This window comes from Austrofundulus limnaeus, unplaced genomic scaffold (genome assembly GCF_001266775.1).
Source record: "Austrofundulus limnaeus strain Quisiro unplaced genomic scaffold, Austrofundulus_limnaeus-1.0 Scaffold122, whole genome shotgun sequence".
Classification (NCBI taxonomy): domain Eukaryota; kingdom Metazoa; phylum Chordata; class Actinopteri; order Cyprinodontiformes; family Rivulidae; genus Austrofundulus; species Austrofundulus limnaeus.
Window position 1 is genome coordinate 903909 of NW_013952524.1, and position 13418 is coordinate 917326.

The following is a 13418-nucleotide window of genomic DNA, read 5'->3' on the forward strand; positions in this document are numbered from 1 at the left end:
ATATATAACTTTCTTAGCTGTGTATTGTTATGCACAGTTGGGCAAAACAGTTGTATAAAAAAGAAAAAAAAACAAGTAATATCCCTTGTTTCAGTGGCAGAACATTGATCAAAAGTGGGTTTGGCATGAAGAAAAAAACCACGTCTGCATTATTCTGCACTACCAGTTTTCACTTAAGCAGAAACAACTTGAAAGCACCACAAAATGGGCTCAGATATGATAGCATCTCCACCCCACCCCTGATAAACAAATCATTTTAAATTGTATTTTTGCAGGGTGTATGAATTTGAATCACCTTTGTGCTCACCACTGAATCCTATTTCAAGCAGAGACTTTACCTGCCCAGAATTAATAAGACGGACCCGGAGTGGGATAAATTCACGCAGGACTTCTCATTGCTCCACCACCATGGCAGCATCAGCATTTATCTCAGCTTTGCCTACTCTCTGATTTGCTCACTGATTGCATAAAACAATCACAGTCCCTGATTAAGATGCATTACTAATGCTTACAAGCGGCGAATCACTTCACATTTTCTCAGACGCGAAAGTAAAACCACTCCATGCTCTATTGTCTTTTACACTTACTTACAATTGCAAATAAGGCAGAAGATCCTTCCTTTGGGGAATTGTATAGAGAAGTAGAGTTCAACCCAAARAATAGCCTATATGCCACGGACATCCGGCCCAGCACTGGATGCCACTCCCAGCACTTCCAGTTCACGGTCAACACAGTGTTAGCAAAAGATTTTTTCACCCGACAACGACTCTTAATGATCTCCACAGTACAGAATTAGCGTATTACATGTACCAACATAAACACAGGAGACGTACAGGTCCAGCCAAGTGAAAAAAAAAATCACTCCAAAGTGGATTAAAGCCACAAAAACAAAGGAAAGACGTTTGTGTTTATGGTTCCAGAATTTAGCCTTTTTTGCTGTTCCYTGGCTGCTTTTCTGTGAATTTTTCACGTAGAGCTGTTACACTTATATTGTTGGAAAGAGCAGAGTCTGGGCTTTAAATCAAAGGGCTACTTGTGTGGTTTGGATCGTTTTGTCCGATGTTAGTGAACTGAAAACGTAATAATTATCAGGCGGAGGTTCTGCTGCTCTCGGTGCTCGGGGGAGGGGGGTGCGCTCGTCACTCGGCTTTAGTCRACGCTGTAATATACACTCTAACAAGGTTTTACTTTTGCGTAAAACTCATGACAAAGTCGCATAAAAACATTTCATATAACACAAACGCACGCACACACCTACCTTTGTACCGGCTGCTGTGTTAGCTTCCTGCTAGCTGTTCTCTGGAGGAGGTCTTACCTCTCCCGGTCTTGGKAGTAAAAGGGGACAAATGTACACTTCCCTTTTGTAACCTCCGTCTTCTCATTTCTGATGCTGGCTCTTGAACATCCTCAGGTTAGAAATGCCGATTACAAACGCAAGCGTGAGCTTTTAAAGATAAGTTTTGCCTGTAATGCTATGATCCACTGCTGTCACCTCCTCATCTAAAGGAAAAAGGATAAAAACTAACTACTCGATCGTACCTGCTGGTTAGTGGACACAACGGCACACAACAGAACTCATGTTTTATACCAGTAGATCACAGATGCTTTAACTTTTGTGAATTTTTCACGGACTAGTACTAGGAGCTAATGGTAAAAAGATAGGCAGTAAGCAGGGAGTGGAAGGAAGGAGCATGACAAAAATTTTACCGAAAATACGTCATTAATGACCGTGGCATATGGGCTACTTAAAATGAAAAATAAAAGCAAAAACAAACTGTTTTTGAGGTGTGTCTTTGCCAGGTTGTACACATTGTGAATGCTATACTGCAGAGTAAAATATTTTTACTTATAATACAAAGCTTTTGCTTAAGCCAACTGAAAAGACATACAAAGGTGGCAAGGTCAAGGCCCTGGGTTCGATCCCCGGTTTAGACCTGAGGTCTTTCTGTGCGGAGTTTGCATGTTCCCCGGTTTCCCCCACCCCTCAAAACATGTACAATAGGTTGTTTCCAGGCTTCCCTTGAAAGAGAGATCTGAGATCTCAATGGGACTTGCCTGGTAATACATGAAATGTTGGGAAGTGTAACCAGCAGGAACTGTTTTACAGAAGCAGCCATGTTGTATTTTTGGAACCAGCATTTCTGCACACTGGTGATTTGAGTCTCACTTACTCCCCCACGCACAATCATGGTGTTACTTGACCTTCCAGTATACCATGAAAATACTAATTACTGTATTTATTCATGTATAATACACTTTAAGTTTAGTTCAACACCCATTTTTGCTTAAAAAGCATAAAAAATATGATCCTCTTGTGCTATCCCTAATTTCATACTTCTGGTTGTTGTTTTGGCCTTTTTAGTTTACCCTCTCTGGTGAGGTAAACATTATTGCGGACACACACTTGTGGGCGTGTTCGTCACTGCAGAGCAAAACCTGCTGTGGAGGAGTGGTTTGAGCTTCTGGCTCCACATCACTGAAAATGATCTCAGAGCAGAATCCAGACAGTTCTTAAACTATCAAAACGGGCTTATGAGCTCGTGAATGTGCAAATAACAATATTTTATTTTTATCTTCCCAGTTAACAAAAACAACAAAGAAACAAACAAAAAGTATTTCCTCTTCTGACTGCAGTGTGAAAAAAACAACTAGTGTTGTTTATATTCTTCACAATGTTTAACATACAGCAGGTGGGAGAAGTAACACAATATTTCAGTTATCTTCAAGAAAATATTGAAACTTAGTGTGGTAGCACAAAGAAAATATCTAATTTACTCCTGTGTATAARACGACTCCTCAACTATATGGATGATTTTCGGCGTTAAATTTCTCGCATTATTAATGCATACTGTAAATACGGTACTTCAAAGCATATAACAGACAAATAAACATTTGAACATACACTGAGATAAAGGTTACGTAAATCAACAAGATTCAGCACCTTAAAAATTATCTGAGACTTTTCTTTGGTTTTTTAGTTTTGTCTTTGTTACTTTACCAACAGCAACGTCTTATTAAAAATGAAAATGTTCATGGTAAAAGCCAATAGAATCCTGTTCTTGATTCAACTTCCATGTTCACATAAAAGGTCTAGCAAAATGTACTGTTTGAGTGGAAACTGGAGTAAACAATGGTTAACAAAAAAAGTATCAAGTGTATTTAGGTGTTGTGACGCCAAAAATAAAAGAGCCTGCAGTCTGTATTGACCCTTTGCACCCACGTGACAAAGTCACGTGATACCAGCATGTCGGACGTCAAAAGGCACGTAGCGGTGTATAGAATTGAATGGCAGTGATTGTTTTTTGAAGTTGTTTTTTTTCTTTTTGCCGTGGTTTCTACTTGTTCAAGTTTAGAGAACTTATCTGTGGAAGTCGCACACCTAGTTGGGGCTCACAGACAGCGTTATTTACAGAAGTTGGACATAGCTAGATAGAAATCGACCCATATCTTCTCCCTCCGGACGTCGTGTTTGTTGATTTGATCAAAATGCAAACTTTGCCTGAATTCACGGAGCATGACTTATACCACTATGTCATAAATGGTGTTTCCCCCTACACTGGAGCTGACTTAAAAGCATATAAAAACCTGGATGTTTATCAGTTTTTTGTTGCTGGATGGGTTGACCGGGACAGGACAGGGTGCCACTGTTACATGGAGGGACACGATATCTCATAAGAGCAAAGGTAAGACTTGCTTTTTAATGCTAATGTATTTTTATTTGCCGATTCCATACGTGATTCTAGATGTTTTTCGGGTTACTGTTAACCAGAGAGTCTCCAGATCGGGCCGACTGTGCAGCAGTTTAAGACTACGATAAAAGGACAAGTTTGGTTTGTTTCCTTATCTGTTTATGCAGCCGACTGAGCAGCAGCTGAAGACCACTTTTACAGCTAAATCAACAGGGGGGAAAGAACGATATTAGGCTACCAACTGCCTGATTCTCCTCTAGCTCAATAGTAGCTTATGGACGCATGTCTGTTTCTGCCATCCAACATGGAAAAAAAGAGGCAGTCTTCTGAGGCGTGTGACGTACGTGCAAAGGGTCAATAGGGCTGAAATCATCACATCTTATATCCTACACCACCTTGCACATTGGTTTATTGTTAAAGATGTTTTACCCTCAGGTTTTGACATTTTTGGACAGAACCAAAACACTTGTCCAGCTCAGAATTAAAGATAAGCTACAACCTATTGTCTTTTTTTCCGTTGATCAAAATATATCAAGTTTCTGACTTTACAAGTTTGTTTTAGGAAAGTAAATGATTGTAGAAGTAAGAATTTGTGCATGGACCAACGGATTGGGGCCTTGGCCTCAGTAATGAGGGCGTTGCTTCGATCGGTTGGGGTAAAGAAAGAGCTGAGTCGAAAGGCAAAGATCTCGATTTACTGGTCTGTCTACATTCCAACCCTCACCTATGGTCATGAGGCGTGGATCATGACTGAAAGAACGAGATCCCGGATGCAAGTGGCCAAAATGAGTATCCTTCATAGGGTGGCCGGGCAAAGCCTTGGAAATAAGGTGAGAAGCTCCATCATCTGGAGGAAGCTTGAAGTAGAGCCTCTGCTCCTACACATCAAAAGGTGTCAGTTGTGGTGGTTTGGGCATCTGATTAAAATGCCTCCTGGACACCTCCCTTTAGAGGTGTTCCAGTCACGTCCCACTGGTAGGAGGCCCTGAGGAAGACACAGGACTCGCTGGAGGGATTATGTATCCTCTGGATGGAGTCTGATTGGGTGGCCTCAGGATTCCATTTCTGCTTTTTGCAGATGATGTGTTTCTGTTGGTGTCATCGCACCATGGTCTTCAGTTCACACTGTTTGCAGCTCAATGCAGAGTGTGAAGCGGCTGGGAAGAGGATCACCATCTCCAAATCTGAGTCCATGGTCCTCAGTCAGAAAAGGGTGGATTTCTCTCTCCAGGTTGGGGGTGAAGTTCTGCCTCAAGTGGAGGAATTTGAGTATATTAGGTCTTGTTCACGACTAAGGAAAGAATGGAGCGTGAGATTGATAGATGGATCAGTGCAGCTTCTACAGTTTTGTGGACTGTGAGGTAAGGAAAGAGCTTAGTCAGGTAAATGATGGATGAACCCAAACAACAATAATCCATGTCCTTTTGTAGAACAGAATGATTTAATACAACAAATTCAGTCAAGAAATAAAAACAAAAAAGRAAAAATCAATAAGCCCAACTTTTGTATTTACTTCTACACCTGGCACTTCCACGGCTCTGTATTACGGTAAATGGAAATTTGATGGGTGTGGGGGGTGGGGTAYTAAGACATAATTTTCTTTTTCACCAGATGTTTCTATCAAGTTAAAATCATGTGCAGACAGATTCTGAAAATAAAAGAGGGCGATAAACTTGTTTGGGTGTTAAAATGGAATTTGAAAACCTAAAAACATTTTATGACCATATGGTCCAAATTTTAAAGACTTCTATGAAATATTTGTTGGCAAAATTGCAGCTTCATGACTTAAATCACCCAGGGTTTTAATTAAAAAACAAAAGAAAAACAATCTCTTGCTCAGTCTATTGTTCATCAGAACCAAAATCTGACAATAAAAATAAAAAATGCCTATTTTATTGTTTCTTCAAACAGCTGTATAATACAGCATACTGATGTGGAGCTCTGCTCAGGCTGTGCATGTGGCTCTAGTTAATGTGAATGTGAGCCTCCCCAGAACATCTGTCATAGATTAGCGGTAAAGTGAAATAGGCAGTTCCTGTTCATACATTCCAAAATAATCTGGCAGTAATTTTCCCCGTGAAGGATGAAAGAGGGAGGGTCTGTGGGTCAGAAGCACTACACAAACCCGACTCTGTCAAGGCATGTGTCTCGCATTTTACAGCAAAAAAACGACAAAAGGCTCATACAGAGAAATGCTCGGAGTGTTGGAAAATTATAGGTGTGACAGAAATTTCACAACAGTAAAAAAAAAAAACATGAAGAAACTGTCAAAGAAATAATGTAAAAACGATCTTTTCAGGAAAACCATACTAATCCCACCAGTATGGTCATTATTTTTGCTGCAACCTTTCCCGGCCCTCCCGCTTCCAAGAATAAAAGCAAACTGTGCAAAAAATACACTTTCAGCCATTTTCATTCAAATTATAACATTTCACTGCAACATAATACAAAGACCCTCTCAGTGAAAGTACCATAATCAATGAAAACACAAAGAATCCCTGAGGTACAAAAAAGACGGAGGCTTGTTATTCTTGGACGCGTGCTGTCAAAGGCCTCACACATCGGGGGGTGGTGGTGGTGCCGGTGGTGGGGTGTTAGTGCTTCGGAGGCAAATCAGTGTTTGTTAATGACATGGGTCATTTGTTCTGAGGACGGCTGGACCTTTGTACTCATCTGTAGGCCTCCTGTGTCACCCTGGGTGGAGGGTTTTGTTTTCCAAAGTGCTCTGCCTTGCTGAGCCATTCAGATTGGCCACCTCTGCCTTCTAATACAATCATCTCTCTATAAAAAACTGTTTACACTTTGTACTGCATGTAATGAAGGAAGAAGCAAAGTCTGTAAATACTTGAGTCCTTTTAATGTTACATGTTTGTATTTTTTACTTAAGTATAATGGTTTAGAAAAATAGTTTACATCGTTTGAAGTGGAGTTGTGTGGAAAGGTTAGAAATAAATAATATATTATTTGTTGCAGAGAATTAATTTAATGGTCTCGGGTTGAAAAAAATTGTTTACCTCTCACCAGAATGGCAAGGTAATAGGAACACTCATAGCAGAAAGGTATGGGCCAAATCTAGTGTCACGCAACCATGCGCAGCCGCACTGTTTCAGAGCCTCCTCACCAGTGGTTCTAAGCAGGTAGAAGTGAGTACAGCACGCTTACAATTTTCACGTCAGTAGAATGCTGCGTGTGGATTACCTCTGGTATTGATTGGCAGAGGTGTAACTTGTGCAAACTTCCTCCTGGAGAGAACCATTTTTCTTTTGGAATACGAGCGTGCTACGCAATACAACAATATGGTGAAAGCAGTGATAAAACCATTTAACATTTTTGGCGATCTTGAGAAAAGCAGAACTTGTAAACACTTTATGGAGAGAGGTGAAAGAGACGAAACTGAGCAGATAACCGGGAGGTTTCCAACAAACTGACTGCTAGGGCTGGGTGAAAAATCTATTTAATTCAATAATTTGATTTTGRCATTTATAAAGATTTAATTTGGGGAAAATCAAGATTTTTTTTTCCCACCAGTGCACTCTTTGGGGCTTCTGTAGTTCAGAGGTCACACCATCTGTCCCTCAAGACNAGGTCATCACTAGTTGAGTTTTGAAGTTTCTTACCTAATTTTAGGTTTATGTATTTCAACTAGGGCTGGGCGATAAATCGATTTAACCAATTAATATTAATTTGCCATTCATAAAGATTTAATTTTGGGAAAATCTGTATTTTCTTCTTTCCCACCAGTGCACTCTTTGGGGCTTCTGTAGTTCAGAGGTCACACCATCTGTCCCTCAAGACACTTGGTACACAACATGACAATATGGCAGCTAGCAAAGAGGACCTAATTCTCAAAAAAGGCACRGTTTCTTCAGTTTTTGGGAACTGGTTAAATTTTGCAACCTCGGARATGGAGCAACGAACACCTCACTGCAAAATCTGTTTGAAGGCGCTTGATACAAAAAGCAGGAGTAAAARAAATTTGTTTCAACATCTGAAACAGAGCCGTTAAGTGGGAAGCAAAATAGACTAAAATCGAAAATCAAATTTGGAATGAAAAAAACTGATATTTCTTTTATGGGCCATACCGTCCAGCCCTACTGACTGCCCACGGTTACACAAGCACTTATAAACAGCACCGCGACAAAAACTAAATAAATAAAAATTGAAGTCTGAATGGTAAGACCACAATGGCTTTTTATTTTATTTTTTAACACAACACGAGGGCGCTGCGGATGGTCCGCCCATAATCACACCCACAGAGTGAGGGACACAGTGTGTGGAAACGCACACACACCGAGCAGAACCGACCCGACCCCAAGTGAATCGAGTAAAACCGAGTTCATGGAGATGGGGCTTAAAGGGCCGTCATTCTTTGTGGGATCTGGGCCAAGTTTTAGTGCATTGTGTGGGCGAGAACTGGGCCAGACAAATTTTGCTGGGTACGTAGTTTGAGCATAAAATTAATGGTTTTCTAAAGCAAATTCAAATTGAAAACTTTTAGTATTTGTTCATGCAATTGTGTTTTTATAACCATTTAATTGCCAAAATTACACAGTATTTAAATAAAACCATACTATGCTTTTTGCTAGTACAAAATGGGGGGTGGCAGTTGGCTGTAATATTAATAATAATAATACAGTAAATGAAGCTTTAAGAGTGATTTGTGAGGCAGACCATAGAGGAGAGCATTGCAATTATCAATTTGAGAAATGACCAGACTATGAACTAGGATAGAGCAGAGTGAGAGACGCGGGATATACAGAGTTGGTTGATATTCCAAAGGTGGAAGCATGCAGATTGGGGAATATTATTGATGTGAGWGTGAAAAGAGAGAGTGCTGTCAAGAATGACACCCAGACTCTTTACCTGAGGGGAGGGAGGATCCAAGAAACTGTTGATGGTGAGTAAACAACTGTTGATTCTGGATATGGTGATGTTATTGCCAATAAGTAGAAACTCTGTTTTACCACTGTTTGATTTAAAGATATTTGATATAAACCAGAATTTTATTTCAGCTAAGTAAGGCAGGAAAGTGGAAGCGAAGAATTAGGTGCAGTGGATAAGAAAGTGAATGTTATATTTATGGAAGATGTTGCCAAGGAGAATAAGTAGATGATGAAAAGAAAGGGCCCCAGGACAGAGCCTTGGGGCACACCTGGTCACGGAGGAGGACTGGGATCTAAATGATTTAAGTTGGATGAACTGAGTACACCCAGAGAGATATGACTGAAACCAAGTGAAGGACATGTGGMTGATGCCGATGGATGAAAGGATGTTGTGTCTGGAGCTTAGTGCAGCGGAAATACAATATGTTTTGTCATAACAGCATGAAGCACGAGAAAAACTGACAGTGGTATAAAGGTTTAAAAAAAATTGCAAACATAAAACAATATAACTTTTATTTCACTTTAGTCTTGATCCCGCATAGACTACATTTACACAGCAGCAACCCAAATCTGATTTTTTTGCCCCTGTGATTCATATTGGATTAAACTGGAATTGAGCTTTAAGACCTGCAGTGTGAACATAACCTTAGATTCCCACTTAGCTCACTAGTTTAATCAGAATTTTCAATTATGAGACTGTTAAAGAGTTATCTAGAACAGGTACGACATTAATTCTTCCGTACAACCCCATTTTTAAAGATATCCTGTGGGTTTATCTTTAGCTATGTTTTCTCTAATTTAAACACAAGAGCATATAATATGTTTTGTCATGTTACCTAAATGTAACATTAATTACTCCTGCAAGTGAAACTGAGTGTATCCTAAATATTCTTGCTCACACAAGTGCAGTTTAAAGGGTAACTCCCTGCACATGGCTCCATACATGCATTTCAGAAGCATCCAAATATYATAAAGCAAAGCTGCCAAATTTCACTTTCCAGCTAAATAAAATATTTTCAAAAGAGAATAGAAATAGGGAATGCCAAAACAATAATGATATAGAATAATGTAAGTCAGGAAAAAGATCAAAAGCAAGCCTCAACGCATGTTAACTAGATGTCAAGAATCGAAATTTCTCCATGTTGGAATGTCAGAAGTCTCCGGCTGGCTCTGTGTGGGAGTGTGATTCAGGCACAAGCACATCAAGATGTCACTTCATAACCTCTGGCTCAGGAGGCTCCTGTCATCTTCACATTTCAGAGATCCTCTGCCTACCCCGGCAGACATGCTAAATATAGAATGGGGACAGAGTTTCTGTTCGGAGCCACTGCTCTCTTTATCTACATCTAAGGCTAGCACGCGTACCCACAAAGACACAATCATCTTCTCGCTGTTATATAGTTGCACACGAAAACAGCACATGCACTGACATTCAGACCCTATTGTATTGCCACTATCACTCACAGTGCCAATTTGTTAGAGCCTTAAGTGAACAGAAGACTCTGCCGTGCGAGAGGCTTGGATCTCCTCTAAAAGCGGCTCATACTTTCCAATTACATTTCCGTCCACTGACTTGCACTGTGTTATCACATCTTGGACAGTCAATTTAAAATTCACTCATTCAGAATTATTTAATCCTAGCACAAAGACAGGCACAGAGCAATCAATCACCCGTCTTTACCTGGCTGAACCCCCGACTGCAATGTTTCTGCGAGAAACTTACTTCAGTTGACCTTGTTCTGTTTCTTACTTCGCCTGGGCCGAGTTACCGAAGGGAGTTACGGAACTCTCTGTGGCAATTAATTGTGCTACTTATCCGTAATGTGAACAGTGGATATTATATCTCCTGCAGATATTAATTTAAGGATGCCTCCGGCCAAAGTCAAATAAAAAGAAACAATAAGGACTATTGATTATACTATAATAAGATCTGAGCCTCATTTTACTCATAGTCATGGAACTGATCTTAAATCAACACTACAACTTTGGGAAAAAACTTTCATTTTGATAAAGACTTGGATGAAACTTTTTGAAAACACAGATGGTTATCATTTTCAGCTGAATAAATCACAATAATCCAATTGTTGACAAAAAGAAGTAAACATGCTGCACCATGGCAGCAACTCTTATTTTCTTTGTGGCACAGGCATTGTTGAAAATTGACAAAAAAWTTTTTTTCAAAAGATAATTCCTTCTGCACATTTGAATTTTGCAATAGTTTCAACTTGCTGTAAAGTAACTAGCTACATTTTTATCATCAAGATCCTTCTGTCACAATAACCTACATATTTACAGCTTCATAACATGAAGTACAAAAGGATAAAGCCCCAAGTCTTAAATGCACATTGTGATGCAGACTTTAGAGCAGAATCTGTGCCTTTAAACTGGGATCTGATGACCATCTGAGCACTGACCCTTAACCAGATATACATGTATCAGTTAATACATGTTCAGTTATGTATTTATTGCTATTGTGATATGACTAATGCAAAGAACTGCAAAAAATAGCACATAAAAACAAAAAAATTGCATGGTAATGATATATTTGTCAATGTACCACCATTACTCTGACCCACAGAGTGTATCTAGACRTCCAACGAAGACCCAGACTCAGAATGAGGCCAACTTCCCTGTAGGCTCATTTTAAGAAATGCTATTTTCACATAAATGAATGGAATATTAACTTTGGTGAAATAAAACAGACACCATGATTGGGTAAGAGTGAGACTTTAAAGCCCCACAATTCTAGTGCTCCGACTCTGGTWCCAAAAATACAACCTGGAAGCTCCTGTAAACCTGTTCCTGCTCAACACCCAAGAATGAGAGAAGGTGAGGACGAGCAGTCTATAATATATACCAGTGTTTTTCAAACTTTTTAGCTTCTAGACCACATAATAACAGTTGCAGGAACTTCTGACCCCACATATTACTGTTACATATGCAAACTTTGTTAATAACMCTGGTAAACATGGGTGTAATAACAATTTAAATAAATCAAATAACTATGACACCACTTTAATCGTTTATGATAATTATATTTTTGGCAATAATTATGGTGTAAATAAGCCTTCAGCAATTTAATTGCATTTAAATTGATCATCTGGGGATGCTCTCTTGATGTTTTATGACCCATAGAGGGCTCTTGACCCAAACTTTAGGAACCACTGATATATACACAATGCCAAACATGCCTGTTTAAGTGACTGTGGCTAAAGGACCTGTCACTCTATAATGTTTTAAACAACTTATGCCAACTCATTGAAAAATAAATAAATAAATAAAATAATTTGACTAAATTACTAATAAAAGTTGCATATTTGATCAATTTGTCAGCATTACAGCATGTACATCCCTAAACGAGGCTTTCAGTTGATTTTTGAAAAAAATATATTCATCGTAAATATTCTCAAAATTTGCATAAGTTGGCYTAAGTTGTCTAAAACATTGTACGTGGTATCTGAACCACTATCTGAACAATATTWGCTAAAAATCAACTCTTCAGCATTTACAGGCTTCAACAAAAACTGTTAAACATGAGCAAATACCATCTGTACATTAGAGAGATTTTTTTTTTGGGGGGGGGGGCTTTCTGACAAGAAAACTAATGTAAAATCTTTTGATTTCTCCTCACAGCAGAAAACCACAGTCAGCAAAAAGAATTGGACTTTATCACTGACAAGCTACTAAAAGTACCTCTACAGAATCAACTAGGGGATTTCGTAACTTTTTTTTTCTATATTGATATCCCAAGACTGTTCCACCCGGCAAAGAGGAAAAGAGAGTTTTCTTCTGTTTCATTGCAGGTGTGAAGACTGCGGTGAGAGAAGTGCAGTGTGACACCACTTTCTGGAAGTCATTTTAACCTCTAGGCTCACAGTCGCAAGGAAACTTCAAGACTGTGAGGGTCACAGTGGAATTAAACAATCCTCCTTTTAGGCTGCAAACCTGCAGACCCCTTTAGGGCACCCTCCAGAGTACTGTCACAGCTATAAAGAGGAGCATTAACAAGCAGAGGCAATAAAAATAAATGTGTCAGCAAGGCAAACAAAGCTTTCAGTGTGAGTTCCAACAAGAAAACAGTGACTAAAAATGCCAAGAAAATACGAAATTGCATATTATAAACGTAGATTAATCAGCGCAACTGTTTACTTAAGTTTCAAAGTGGCAAAAAAATGGATTCACGGCAGGCCCTTCTCTGAAGATTGTGTCAATACAAACACAAAGCAAGCAGGGTCAATAAAAACTGAGCAGCACTTTTAAAGGGAGGGGTCAGGTGAACTTTTATCTCCTTTAGATCTTCCTCCAGGGAGGAAAAAGAGAAACAAAATTGAGCTCAACCTTTATTTTACCATTAAAAAGCTTTTAAATATAAATCCCAGTTTCCTAAAATAGCATCTTCATGTCAAAACGTGAGGAGGCTTGCTTACAGTGAGGGAATAAACAAAATGAATATAGTCTGACATCATTCTGAATGGAACAGATTTAACAATAATAAAAAAAATGAGTTATTTAGCGCATGAGTCTGAGAACTGCCTTTTTATTTTTATTTGTTTATTTATTTTTTACAAAGAAAAGTGACTTACCCGGGAACAAAGAGCATATTATTGCAGACATCACGGCTGGAAATCCCATAATGTAACGCACGGTGGAAACAATGCGCTCCGATCAGACCGCCGTCGCATTCATTCGGCGGCACCAGCAGCGATCTGAAACCACACAGAAGCGCGTCTTCATGGAGAGTACGAGTCCAAGGACATCATATGTGGCACACGCCCGACGCATCTAAGCCTCCCGAGAAGCAGAAGCGGAGGAAGAAACGTGACTCTTCCTCGTCATTGTGTTCATC

The 13418-nt window shown here is 39.4% G+C and overlaps 1 protein-coding gene across 1 annotated transcript in view; it reads right to left on the reverse strand.

Moving 5' to 3' along the window:
* The window catches only part of clmpb (CXADR like membrane protein b), a gene marked incomplete at its 5' end in the record, with an annotated part of 97351 nt that extends 84073 nt beyond the window's left edge, over window positions 1-13278 (reverse strand). Inside the window, 1 exon segment of the mRNA XM_014015076.1 lies at window positions 13156-13278. Coding sequence (XP_013870530.1) covers window positions 13156-13204 — 49 coding nt within the window.
* Window positions 13279-13418: the final 140 nt, after the last annotated feature.